The following is a 13,597-nucleotide window of genomic DNA, read 5'->3' on the forward strand; positions in this document are numbered from 1 at the left end:
ACTTCCTTTAGGATGGACTGGTTGGATCTCCATTTTTGAAAGTTATCTTAGATTTAATTTTTATAATTACATGGTCATTTACTTTATACCATTTAACAAAATGTCATTTCCAGCAAACCAAGTTATGTTTACTAAATTTTGATATTGACTAATATGTATTTATTATTTCTAAATGTTAAAAATTAAGGTTAAAATAAATCATTCTGTTAAGGTTTTCATTTTGTACTGTGATTTTTGATCAGATGTTTGAGTGATGTAATGGAGCAATAATTATTATTTGAAGAGTTGTGTATTATTTGATCTTCAGAATGGACATCACATCTTCAGTTAGTAGGTTTTATAAATAAAAATCCTCAGTTGTCAAATTGAAGTATCATTATATATTCCATAATTCCTCATTAATACCAGTATCAAATAGCTTTAATGTGCATTTTAAAATTAAATGAGCAACAAGATTGCCTATCTGCTTACAATTCTTGTTTTGGAAATATATGAATTTCTCTTATCCTCTAAATCTAGGCCATTTGTCTGAGATCTTGTCTTTGCTTTTTGTGGACTTAAAATGGGCAATATAAATGCCAGTTTTTTAATTCAAATTTTTAAATCACAAGGTCCAATTTCACTTTCCTCAGTTCATCTTGAATTAGGAACTCAGAAGAGATACAGTATTTTTTTGTGTAATACTTGTCACTTAATTCATTATCAGTTTGTATTTTTTATTGTAGTCTCTTAGGGTCTGAAATATTCTTCTGGGAGTCAGAGTGACTTTTGGTTCAGTCACTGTAACACAGCCCTTTTTGATGGAGCACTGATATGAAATTCTTAGATGAAAAATAAGGGCCAAAGAAATTAAATATAAAGTCCACAGGCTTTAAAAATAAGCTATTAGAAAATAAACCTTACAGTGATACTTGGATGACTAGTAAATTGGTTAAACATGCTAAATTATTGAGCAAGTGATGATTATTGTTTTTAAAGCCAGATTTAAATTAATATGGTTATTAACACATATGCTTAGTTAACGATTCTTTTCTTAGTATATTTATTCTCCATTTCCAATTTTTAAAATCCAGAATTGGTGTAGTCTCAGCTTGAAATTACAGCTCACTCAGAAATAAAGCAATTTATCTGCTGGCCCAAAATTTGGAGGCTCCAGGAATGAGTTCAGAATTAGCTAGAGCAATTAAAGCACTGCAGTCTTTAATCTCTGTAATGATACTCCTCAGGTCCCAACTATCCAGGGGCTATTTAGCTCTCGTTATCTCTTGCAACTTCTTTTTTCTCTCCTCCTCCTCAATGAAGGCAGTAGGCTAGGAGGACTGATAACTGCCAGCATTTTTGTTAACAGAACCCGAGCTGTTTCTTTAAAGCAGACTTCTTAAAGCAAAAACAACAGAGAAACACTTCTTTTTCTTTTTTTTTCCACAGTTTATTTCTAACACAGCAAGTCAGCTTTTATTAAAGCAAATACTGATGTCTCAACAAGACACAGTTTTGTCTAGTTTCACAAGTTTTATGGTAATGAATTTTTTTTTTACTTTAAAAAAATTTTTTATTTTACTTTACTTTACTTTACAATACTGTATTGGTTTTGCCATACATCAACATGAATCCGCCATGGGTGTACACGTGTTCCCAATCCTGAACCCCCCTCTCTCCTCCCTCCCCATACCATCTCTCTGGGTCATCCCAGTGCACCAGCCCCAAGCATCCTGTCTCCTGCATCGAACCTAGACTGGCGATTCATTTCTTACATGATAGTATACATACTTCAATGCCATTCTCCCAAATCATCCCACCCTCTTCCTTTCCCACAGAGTCCAAAAGACTGTTCTATACATCTGTGTCTCTTTTGCTGTCTCGCATACAGGGTTATCATTACCATCTTTCTAAATTCCATATATATGTGTTAGTATACTGTATTGGTGTTTTTCTTTCTGGCTTACTTCACTCTGTATGATCGGCTCCAGTTTCATCCACCTCATTAGAACTGATTCAAATGTATTCTTTTTAATGGCTAATACTCCATTGTGTGTATGTACCACAGCTTTCTTATCCATTCATCTGCTGATGGACATCTAGGTTGCTTCCATGTCCTGGCTATTATAAACAGTGCTGCAATGAACATTGGGGGGTAATGAATTTTTAATACCTATGGCTCTCTACTTTCTGAATTCACATATCACATCCAGAGATATTACAATTTGTTGTAAATAATGCCTCATTATTTGTGGTCATGTCCTGAAGTTCTTTTAGAAAACAAGTGTATGCATGTGTGTATTAGAGAGAGAATAAGCGAGACAGAGAGAGTGGAGGTATGAAGAGAAAGAGAATGGTTGTTGAATGGACTAGAAATAACACATAGTATTGGAATTCTGAGATTTAGTTATTATTCTTGTATTGAATTAACTTTAGAATGGTTATTTGGGACTGGAATTTTAGATTTGACCCTGCAGAACATATAAACATGCTGTGTATGCTTAGTCACTCAGTCATGTCCAACTCTTTGGGACCCCATAGACTGTAGTCCACCAGGCTCCTCTGTCCACGGGAATTCTCCAGGCAAGAATGCTGGAGTGGGTTGCCTTGCCCTCCTCCAGGGGATCTTCCCAACACAGGGGTTGAATCCAGCTCTCCCTCACTGTGGTCCAGTTCTTTACCATCTGAGCCACCAGGGAAGCCCATAAGCAAGCTGAGTCAATTTCATTTATGTGCCCACTCTCCAAATTTGCTTTAACCACTGTTAAAACAGAGTCCATTGTTTGCATCTATTTAGGGCCTCTTATAGCTCATTGGTTTTGTTTCATGTTGTGCTCAAATCAGCCACTTTTATTTTAGAGTGACTTAAGAGGCATTTTATTTACTGGTTTCTCTTTGTAGTTAAGTCTTATCTAGTAGGCTGATGAGCATCATCAATTCAGCAACACACTGAACATTCAGTTCATATTGTCACCCATATTCTGTCATAACCACGAATCACCTGTGACGTTGTTCCACCTACTGTATTGCAGGAAAAACAGAGGTTTCTGACGGATGTTCTACATGAAGTGATGCTGCTTGACGGCTTGGCCAGTTCCCATCCAGTATCACAGGAAGTGCTACGGGCAACAGACATTGACAGGGTGTTTGACTGGATTGCATATAAAAAGGTGGGAATAGATAAGACCCAATTGCCAATTGGGTATTTCACTCTTCTGGCCAAATTCTTTCATGCTAGATATATATTTTTCTCTTCTTTTTGGTGGATAGAAATGGATTGTGAGAAAATATAGTCACTAGGTTCATGTCATTTTATGAGTTAGGGTTTTGCTTTATAAACCAGTAAAATATTTGCCAAATAATGCATAGAAATATTGGAAGTATTAATGAGATAAATGTTTGAAGTCTTGATATGAAGCGGCTGTACAGATGGCATTATGTAAATGTCAAGTTTTATTGTTATTAATAAGACAGCTGACCTATATAGTGACAAATTATTTCCCACCTGTGCCCCTAATACTTTTTGATTGGCTGCTACAAATGGGTATAGGCAGTGAGATGACATATGTATTTTATAAACATTATTTAAGGATGATTTGGGGAATTAACCATGTTTCCTGGATAATAATAAATAATAGATAAATAATAATAAGTGAAATCTTAAAGAATAGACTTTGAATGGCAAAGATTTTGGACCAATGACTAGACATCTGTAGAAATAAGATATATTATGAATTTTTTTTCCACTGTTACTTGTCTTAGGATTTTTCCTTATATCTCTATCCTTTAGTTTTTCTAATTTTAACATAAGCACCTATATCTCAGTGTTAAACACTTGAAGTGGAAATGAAAGTCACTCAGTTGTGTCTGACTCTGTGATCCAATGGATTATACAGTCCATGGAATTCTCCAGGCCAGAATACTGGAGTAAGTAGCCTTTTCCTTCTCCAGGGGATCTTCCCAACCCAGGGATTGAACCCAGGTCTCCCACTTTGCAGGTGGATTCTTTACCAGCTGAGCTACAAGGGAAGCCTGTTAAAAACTTAACAGCCATTTAATACTTGTTAAAATAATTTTCAATTTTACTTTGTCTTTGGTGTAGATTGGATTGCATTTATTGGAATTTCTGTATACTTTATTGATTTAATAATGTTTAAGTTTGAATATAAGTTGGTAACATTCTTTCTGAAAAACAAGTTATTCTCTTTATGACTAGAGATCTAATAATGATTCACCAGAATTCTTTGGTGCACTAATTTGGATATTTGGGTTTACAGCCAGGAAATTACTGTGTCAATGATTATTAGTTAATATTGTTTGCTATAATATGTAAAGATGCCAATTGTTTTAAAAAATATGTTTTTGAAGTCACTGATCATTGCATTGGCTCAAAAAGATATTTTTGATGCTTTATAAAAATAAGTGAAAGTGTATAACCATATTTAAAGTATGTAGTGTTAATGTATATATTTTACAAATTAAATAAATAAAGTATATATAAATTTTTACATATAATATTTTGGGCTAGCTTTTGGAAATTTGGATCATTCAGCTATATTGATTCCTAAAATATAATGCAGAAAATTCATTAACTTAGCTTGAGACAAATTTGGAGACATGTCTAGTTTTTTCCCACCTAACTGCCAATTCCAAAATACCAATTTAAATTCTGTATGATAATATTAGGAAAATATTATTTTGACTAAATATGTTAATAGATGTGCTTTTACATGTAAGTTAACATTTATTCCAGATTTCATATATTTGAGTAATTTTGAATTTAATCAAGAAGGCTAAGACTCAAAACAGTAGGAAAGAAGGAATTCACAATGATTATTATTTTACCCTCTCTACATTTGGTGCAAAGGCTTATCAATTTACAAATGTGATCAAGAGCAAACTGAGCCAAGATCCTCAGGACCATCATCAGAAAGGATGCTGGCTTATTTGCCTCTAGCCGTGTATCTTTATTTTTAATTATTTTTGAGAAATAGCTGATAAATATAATTGTGTACAATTAAAGTAGACAGTGTGATGACTTGATATACAGATACATTGTGAAGTGGTTACCAAGATCAAGATAATTAAAACAAATGTCACCTCACCTAACATTTTTGGGGAGTGGGAAGTGAGGATGCTTAAGATCTATCTCTGCAACTTTCAAGTATATAACATTGCATTATTAACTGTGGTCACAGTGCCATACATTAGAGTATTAGAATTTATTCTTCTTATAAGTGAAAATTTGTAGTTTGACTTATATCGCCCACTTTCCCCTTTCCCGCAGCTGTTGGAAACCACCATTCTATTCTCTGTTTCTATGAAATTGGCTTTTTTTTTTTTTTTAGATTTTATATATGCTTAACACATAACATATGTATTAATATTTGTCTTTCTCTGACTTATTTTAGTTAGCATAATGACCTTCAGGTTAATCCATGTAGTCAAAAATGGTAGGATTGCTTTCTTTTTATTACTGAATAAAATTTAATTATATATATATCATATTTTCTTAACCCATTCATCTGTTGAAAGACATTTAGATTGTTTTTATATCTTGGTTATTACAGAACATGCTGAAAGGAACAAAGGAACATGGGTATGCAGATATCTCCTGAGATGCTGGTTTAAATTCCTTTGAATATATAGGAGTGGGATCGCAAGATTGTCTGATTTCTGATATCTTTAGGAACCTCCATAGTGTTTTCTGCAATGGCTGTACCAATTTACATTCCCACTAATACTACATAAGCATTCTCTTTTCTTCACATCCTTGTTAGCATGTGTTATCTTTTGCTTTTTTGATAATAGCCATCACGAGTATGAAGTGATATCTTGTGGTTTTGATTTGCATTTTGGTGATAATTAATGATGTAGAGCATTTTTTCATATAACTAATGGACATTTGTATGTCTTTGTTGGAAAAATGTCTATTCAGGTCCTTTGCTCATTTTTAAATTCTATTATTATTATTATTTTTGCAATTGAGTTGTATGAGTTTTTTACATGTAATTTGGATATTACCCCTTATCAGATATGTGATTTGCTAATGTTTTCTCTCATTCTTCAGGTTGTCTTTTCAATTTATTGATTATTTGCTTTGCTGTGCCAAAGCTCTTCAGTTTGCTGTAGTTCAATTTGTTTACTTTGACTTTTATTGGCTGTGCTCTTAGTCTCTTATCTGATTAATCATTGCTTAGATCAATATTGGGCTTCCCAGGTGGTGCTAGTGGTGAAGAATATGCCAGCCAATTCAGGAGACAAGAAACGTGGCTCTGACACCTGGGTTAGGAAGATCCTCTGGAGGAGGGCATGGCGACTCACTCCAGTATTCTTGCCTGGAGAATTCCATGGACAGAGGAGCCTGGTGGGCTACAGTCCATAGGTCTCAAAGAGTCAAACATGACTGAAGTGACATAGCATGCATACAAGACCAATGTCAAGCATCTCTCCCCCCTATATTTTCTTCTAGGAGTTTTATGGTTTCTCGTCTTACATTTCAGTTTGTGACCCATTTCAAGTTCATTTTTTTGAGTGGTATAAGAGAAGAGTCCAGTTTCCTTCTTATGCATCTAGATGTCCAGTTTTACCAACATCATTCATGGAAGTTACTAATCTTTCTCCTTTGTGTGTTCTTAGTGCTCTTGTCAAGAATCAGTTCATCACATATTTATGACTCATATCTGGAATCTTTGTTCTGCTCCACTGGTTCCATGTGCCTGTTGCCAGTACCATGCTGCTTTGATTACTGTAGCTTTGTATATGGCTCAAAATCAAGAATGACGATGCTTCCAAGTTTGTTCTTTTTCAGGTTAACTTTTGCTATTTGGGGTCTTTTATGGCTCCATACAAATTTTAGGATAATTTTTGTCTATTTCTGTGAAAAATGGAATTTTAATAGGGATTGTATTTGTAGATCATTTTCAGTAGTATGGAGATTTTCACAGTATTAATTTTTCAATCTAAGATCACAGGATATCTTTCCACTTATTTGTGTCTTCTTCAGTTATTTTCACCAATATCTCATAGTTCTCAGTGTATAATCTTTTACTTCCTTGGTTCAGTTTATTTATAAGTATTTTATTGGTTTTGATGCTATTCTAAATGGGATTGCTTTCTTAGTTTCTCTTTCAGATAGCTCATTGTTAGTGTTTAGGAAAACAGCTAATTTCTATATGTTGACTTTGTATCTTGCAGTTCCAGTGAATTAATTCATTAGTTGTAACCATTTTTGTGTGTGTGAAGTCTTTAGGGTTTTCAATATAGAATACCATGCCATCTATAGACAGAGATAATTTCACTTCTTCCTTTCTAGTTTAAGGCTTTTATCTATTTAATTTTTTTCTCATCTAGTTGCTATGACTTAGACTCCCAGTACCACGCTGAGTAGAAATGGCAAGAGTGGGCATCCTTGTCTTATTCGTGATCTGAGAGGAAAGGCTTTTAGCTTTTCATCATTGAGAGGGGTTGTCTTCATTCTAGTCCTGTGTCATTATGGTTAAGTATCACTGAAAATGCTGTCCTTACTGTGCTTTTAATTGATGATAGGATCTATCCATTTTCAATGAAGACTTCTCAAGGAAAACATTTTCTTTGTAATAAGTGTATTGAGAAATAATTAACATGCAATGAACTATAATGCTTAAAATGTACAATTTATATGTTCTAACATATGTATACACAGTGAAAATATCACCACAATCAAGTTAGTGGACTCATTCATCAAAAGTTTCCTCAGGCCTCTTTGTAATTCCTCCTCTCATCCCTCCTCACTCTTCCATTGACCAACTTTTCACTGTAGATTAATTTGTATTTTCTAGAGTTTTGTATAAATAGAATTACACAGTATACACTCTTTTCTTGTCTGACTTTCTTTCACCCAATATCATGATTTTGAGGTACGATTCATGTTGTAGAATACATGGATGTAATATAATTTGTTCATTCACAGGGATATTTGGATTTTTCTAGCTTGGAGCTGTTACAAATAAAGCTACTATGAATATTTTTTCAAGTCTTTGTGTGCATTTTGCCTCTCTTGGGTGATTACCAGCAATATTTAGATGATTAATGGAGAAGGCAATGGCACCCCATTCCAGTACTCTTGCCTGGAAAATCCCATGGACGGAGAAGCCTGGTAGGCTGCAGTCCATGGGGTTGCTAAGAGTTGGACACGACTGAGCGACTTCACTTTGATTTTTCACTTTCATGCATTGGAGAAGGAAATGGCAACCCACTCCAGTATTCTTGCCTAGAGAATCACAGGGATGGGGGAGCCTGGTGGGCTGCTGTCTATGGGGTTGCACAGAGTCAGACACGACTGAAGTGACTTAGCAGCAGCAGCAGCAGCAGGTATATTTAATGTTTTATGATACTGCTGAACTGTTTTCCAAAGTAGTTGAACCACTGTACCAAGGCAAAGTCTCATCAAAAGTGTATCAGAGTTCTACTTTTTCCCACATCTTCACCAACACAAACTAGATATAATGTTTGCTTAATTTTAGATATTATAATGGCATCTCATTGTGATTATTAATTTACATTCCCCTAATGACTAATGATACTGACCATTTTTTCCTTTGCATATTTTCTTTTATGTATCTTCCTTGGTGAAGTGTCAGTTCAAATCCTTTGTCCATTTTTTAGACTGGATTCAGTTCAGTTCAGTTCAGTCACTCAGTCATATCTGACTCTTTGCAATCCCATGGAAAGCAACACACCAGGCTTCCCTGTCCATCACTGACTCCCAGAGCTTGCTCAAACTCATGTCCATCAAGTCAGTGATGCCATCCAACCATCTCATCCTCTGCTGACCCCTTCTCCTCTTGGAATTTTTTCTTATTATTGAGTTTTGAGAATTCTTTATACTCTGAATATAGGTTATCATATACATGATATAAAATAATGGCTTTCCTAATTTGTGACCTTCTCTTTATTTTCATAGAAGTATCTTTCTAAAAGCAAACTATTTTCTTTTTAAGTTCATTTTACCATATTTTTTAATTGATAGTGCTCTTGGTGTCATAGTTAAGGCCATGAAGGTTATTCTTTTGTTTTTTCTTAGAGGTTTTTTAGTTTTCAGTTTATATTTAGATCTATATTCTATTTTTGAATCGAGTCAATTTTAAAATATAGTATGAAGTTTGAATTGAATGTTTTCCTTTTTATTGAATATCAATATTCATTTTTTCAGGAATCATGTCTTGAAATGAATTGCCTTTTCACATTTGTTGAAATCAGTGAGCTATCTATGTGTGGGTCTTTTTTCTGGACTGTTTATTTTGTTCTATTGATATATTTATTTATCTTGGTGCCAGTACCACATAATCTTGATGACTGTAGTTTTTAATAAGCAGTGAAATTATTGTTAGTCCTCCAATTTTGTCCTTCTTTTTAAAAGTTCTTTTGGTTATTCTGGATTTCTTGAGTTTCTATGTGAATTTTAGAATGTTTTGAAATTTATTTTAAATTCTGCTATAATTACAGGGATTGCACTGTATTTATATAATATTTTGGGAGCATTGACACCTTAGCAGTATCGAGGGACCCATGAATAGCATACACTTTTCCACTAATTTAGGGTCTTTTTATTTTCTCTTAGTAAGATACTTTTTGGCTCATTTTACCTAATATATTTATTTTAATGGCATAAAGAATTACATGTTATATTCTTTTATTATCATATAATATCACCTCTTTTATTCCAGATATTGTTAATTTTTGTCTATTCTCCTGATTAGTCTAGCTAGAAGTTTACACATTTTATTCTGAAAAAAATCTGCTATTTATTTAATTGATTTCTGGTCTTACTTTCTATGTCATAGATTTCCTCTCTAATTATTTCCTTCTTTTATATACTTTGGATTTAGTTTGTTCTTTTTTTCTAGTTTCTTACGGTGCAAACTGAGCGCATTAGTTGGAGACCTTTCATCTGTTATAGTTCAGGTGTTTATTTTATCAATTTCCTCTTAAAGTGTACTGCTTAGGGCATTCTCCAGCTTTTGATAGTTAGAGATTTCATTTTCATTCACTTTATGGTATTATTTCCCATTTGATTTAGTAATTTATCCATGGGTTGTTTGAAGTTTTTCCAGAAAATTTTCTGTTTTCATTTCTTATTTAATTCTGTTGTGGTCATGGAAGTATATTCTGTATGACTTGAATCTTCTTAAATATGTTGAGGCTTATCTCATGGCCTAGAATTTGGTCTCTGTTGGTAAACGTACTGTTTGCACTTCAAAAGAATGTGTATCTCACTTTTGGCTGAAGTGTTTTATAAATGCCAGTTAGGTCAACTTAGCTGATGGAATTGTTCAAGTCCTCTACATCTTTATTGATTTTCTGTCTACTTGTTCATCATGCTTTTTTGATGGGTGCTCATTGTTTGGATTCACCCACATGATGTCAAATCAAACTTCTAAAAATGTAGTAAAAAAAACATGGGCCAGGTACCTGCTGGCATGTCTGAAAAATAATCTTCAATGTGAATCTGGAAAAATGAAGCTCAGAAAAATCTGGCTGTAATCTCACAGGCTTTGGTTCGCTAATCTTTATATCAGGCCTTCATGTATTTTCAATGCTTTAGACTAGTTCTCCAGTTTGGCTTCTCTCAGGCCCATTCTATAAGCAAGTTAGTATGTGGGTAATATACAATAACCAACTTAACCCTGTGGATGGAATGGATGTACTGTGTCATTCCAGGATGTGTATGACAGATATTACTGACTCTGTTCATCTCCAAGGCAAACCATTCAATATCACAGTTATCCAAGTCCATGCCCCAACCAGTAACACTAAAGAAACTGAAGCTGAACGGTTTTATGAAGACCTACAAGACCTTTTAGAACTAACACCCAAAATAGATGTCCTTTTCATTATAGGGGACTAGAATGCAAAAGTAGGAAGTCAGGAAACACCTGGAGTAACAGGCAAATTTGGCCTTGGAATGTGGAATGAAGCAGGGCAAAGACTAATAGAATTTTGCCAAGAAAATGCACTGCTCATAGCAAACACCCTCTTCCAACAACACAAGAGAAGACTCTACACATGGACATCACCAGATGGGCAACTCCAAAATCAGATTGATTACATTCTTTGCACCCAAAGATGGAGAAGCTCTATACAGTCAACAAAAACAAGACCAGGAGCTGACTGTGGCTCAGATCATGAACTCCTTATTGCCAAATTCAGACTCAAATTGAACAAAGTAGGGAAAACTGCTAGACCATTCAGGTATGACCTAAATCAAATCCCTTATGATTATACAGTGGAAGTGAGAAATAGATTTAAGGGCCTAGATCTGATAGATGGAGTGCCTGATGAACATGGAATGAGGTTCGTGACATTGTACAGGAGACAGGGATCAAGACCATCCCCATGGAAAAGAAATGCAAAAAACCAAAATAGCTGTCTGGGGAGGCCTTACAAATAGCTGTGAAAAGAAGAGGGGCAAATAGCAAAGGAGAAAAGGAAAGATATAAGCATCTGAATGCAGAGTTCCAAAGAATAGCAAGAAGAGATAAGAAAGCCTTCTTCAGCGATCAATGCAAAGAAATAGAGGCAAACAACAGAATGGGAAAGACTAGAGATCTCTTCAAGAGAATTAGAGATACCAAGGGGGCATTTCATGCAAAGATGGGCTCGATAAAGGACAGAAATGGTATGGACCTAACAGAAGCAGAAGATATTAAGAAGTGGAAAGAATACATGGAAGAACTGTACAAAATAGATCTTCAAGACCCAGATAATCATGATGATGTGATCACTAATCTAGAGCCAGACATTTTGGAATGTGAAGTCAAGTGGGCCTTAGAAAGCATAACAATGAACAAAGCTAGTGGAGGTGATGGAATTCCAGTTGAGCTATTTCAAATCCTGAAAGATGATGCTGTGAAAGTGCTGCACTCAATATGCCAGCAAATTTGAAAAAGTCAGCAGTGGCCACAGGACTGGAAAAGGTCAGTTTTCATTCCAATCCCAAAGAAAGGCAATGCCAAAGAATGCTCAAATTACTACACAATTGCACTCATCTGACATGCTAGTAAAGTAATGCTCAAAATTCTCCAAGCCAGGCTTCAGCAATACGTGAACCGTGAACTCCCTGATGTTCAAGCTGGTTTTAGGAAAGGCAGAAGAACCAGGGATCAAATTGCCAACCTCCGCTGGATCATGGAAAAAGCAAGAGAGTTCCAGAAAAGCATCTATTTCTGCTTTATTGACTATGCCAAAGCCTTTGACTGTGTGGATCACAATAAACTGTGGAAAATTCTTCAAGAGATGGAAATACCAGACCACCTAACCTGCCTCTTGAGAAATCTGTATGCAGGTCCGGAAGCAATAGTTAGAACTGGACATGGAACAACAGACTGGTTCCAAATAGGAAAAGGAGTACGTCAAGGCTGTATATTGTCTCCCTGCTTATTTAACTTATATGCAGAGTACATCATGAAAAACGCTGGACTGGAAGAAACACAAGCTGGAATCATTGCCGGGAGAAATATCAATAACCTCAGATATGCAGATGACACCACCCTTATGGCAGAAAGTGAAGAGGAACTAAAGAGCCTCTTGATGAAAGTGAAAGAGGAGAGTGAAAAAGTTGGCTTAAAGCTCAACATTCAGAAAACGAAGATCATGGCATCCGGTCCCATCACTTCATGGGAAATAGATGGGGAAACAGTAGAAACAGTGTCAGACTTTATTTTGGGGGGCTCCAAAATTACTGCAGATGGAGACTGCAGCCATGAAATTAAAAGACGCTTACTCCTTGGAAGAAAGGTTATGACCAACCTAGATAGTATATTCAAAAGCAGAGACATTACTTTGCCGACTAAGGTCCGTCTAGTCAAGGCTATGGTTTTTCCAGTGGTCATGTATGGATGTGAGAGTTGGACTGTGAAGAAGGCTGAGCACCGAAGAATTGATGCTTTTGAACTGTGGTGTTGGAGAAGACTCTTGAGAATCCCTTGGACTGCAAGGAGATCCAACCAGTCCATTCTGAAGGAGATCAGTCCTGAGTGTTCTTTGGAAGGAATGACGCTAAAGCGGAAACTCCAGTACTTTGGCCACCTCATGCGAAGAGTTGACTCATTGGAAAAGACTGTGATGCTGGGAGGGATTGGGGGCAGGAGTAGAAGGGGACGACCGAGGATGAGATGGCTGGATGGCATCACGGACTCGATGGATGTGAGTCTGAGTGAACCTCGGGAGATGGTGATGAAGAGGGACGCCTGGCGTGCTGCAATTCATCCGGTTCCAAAGAGTCAGACAGGACTGAGGGACTGAACTGAACAGCCAAAAATAACATCGACTGTTAACATATATTGAATGCTTTCTCTGTGCTAGGCAGTGTATTACCTCTACACTTTCATTAGCATTTAATTCTCATAATCCCCTTTAGGGGTTTTTATTTCCATGATCCTCACTTTAAAGATGAAGATATTGATCATGGTCAATCCAAGGATATGTTTCCCAGGAAATCAGATTCTAGAGCCAATATTCTTAAACACTATCATATTTGAACAATATACTTGGCTGGAGCACTCATTCCAAAGTCATTTGTAAACCCCAAGTAATGTTCTGGGCTCTGTGTCCTGAGTGTTAGGGATATTACAGTCAG

At 35.6% G+C, this 13,597-nt stretch overlaps 1 protein-coding gene across 1 annotated transcript in view; it reads left to right on the forward strand.

Annotated features, from left to right (window-relative positions):
* The window catches only part of TRHDE (thyrotropin releasing hormone degrading enzyme), a 460,588-nt gene that overhangs the window by 277,550 nt on the left and 169,441 nt on the right, over window positions 1–13,597 (forward strand). Inside the window, exon 6 of the mRNA XM_068971693.1 lies at window positions 3,012–3,149. Within this exon, the coding sequence (XP_068827794.1) occupies window positions 3,012–3,149 (138 nt within the window). The remainder of the gene's footprint in view (window positions 1–3,011; window positions 3,150–13,597) is intronic.

Source organism: Capricornis sumatraensis, chromosome 4, assembly GCF_032405125.1.
Source record: "Capricornis sumatraensis isolate serow.1 chromosome 4, serow.2, whole genome shotgun sequence".
In the NCBI taxonomy this organism is placed as follows: Eukaryota; Metazoa; Chordata; class Mammalia; order Artiodactyla; family Bovidae; genus Capricornis; species Capricornis sumatraensis.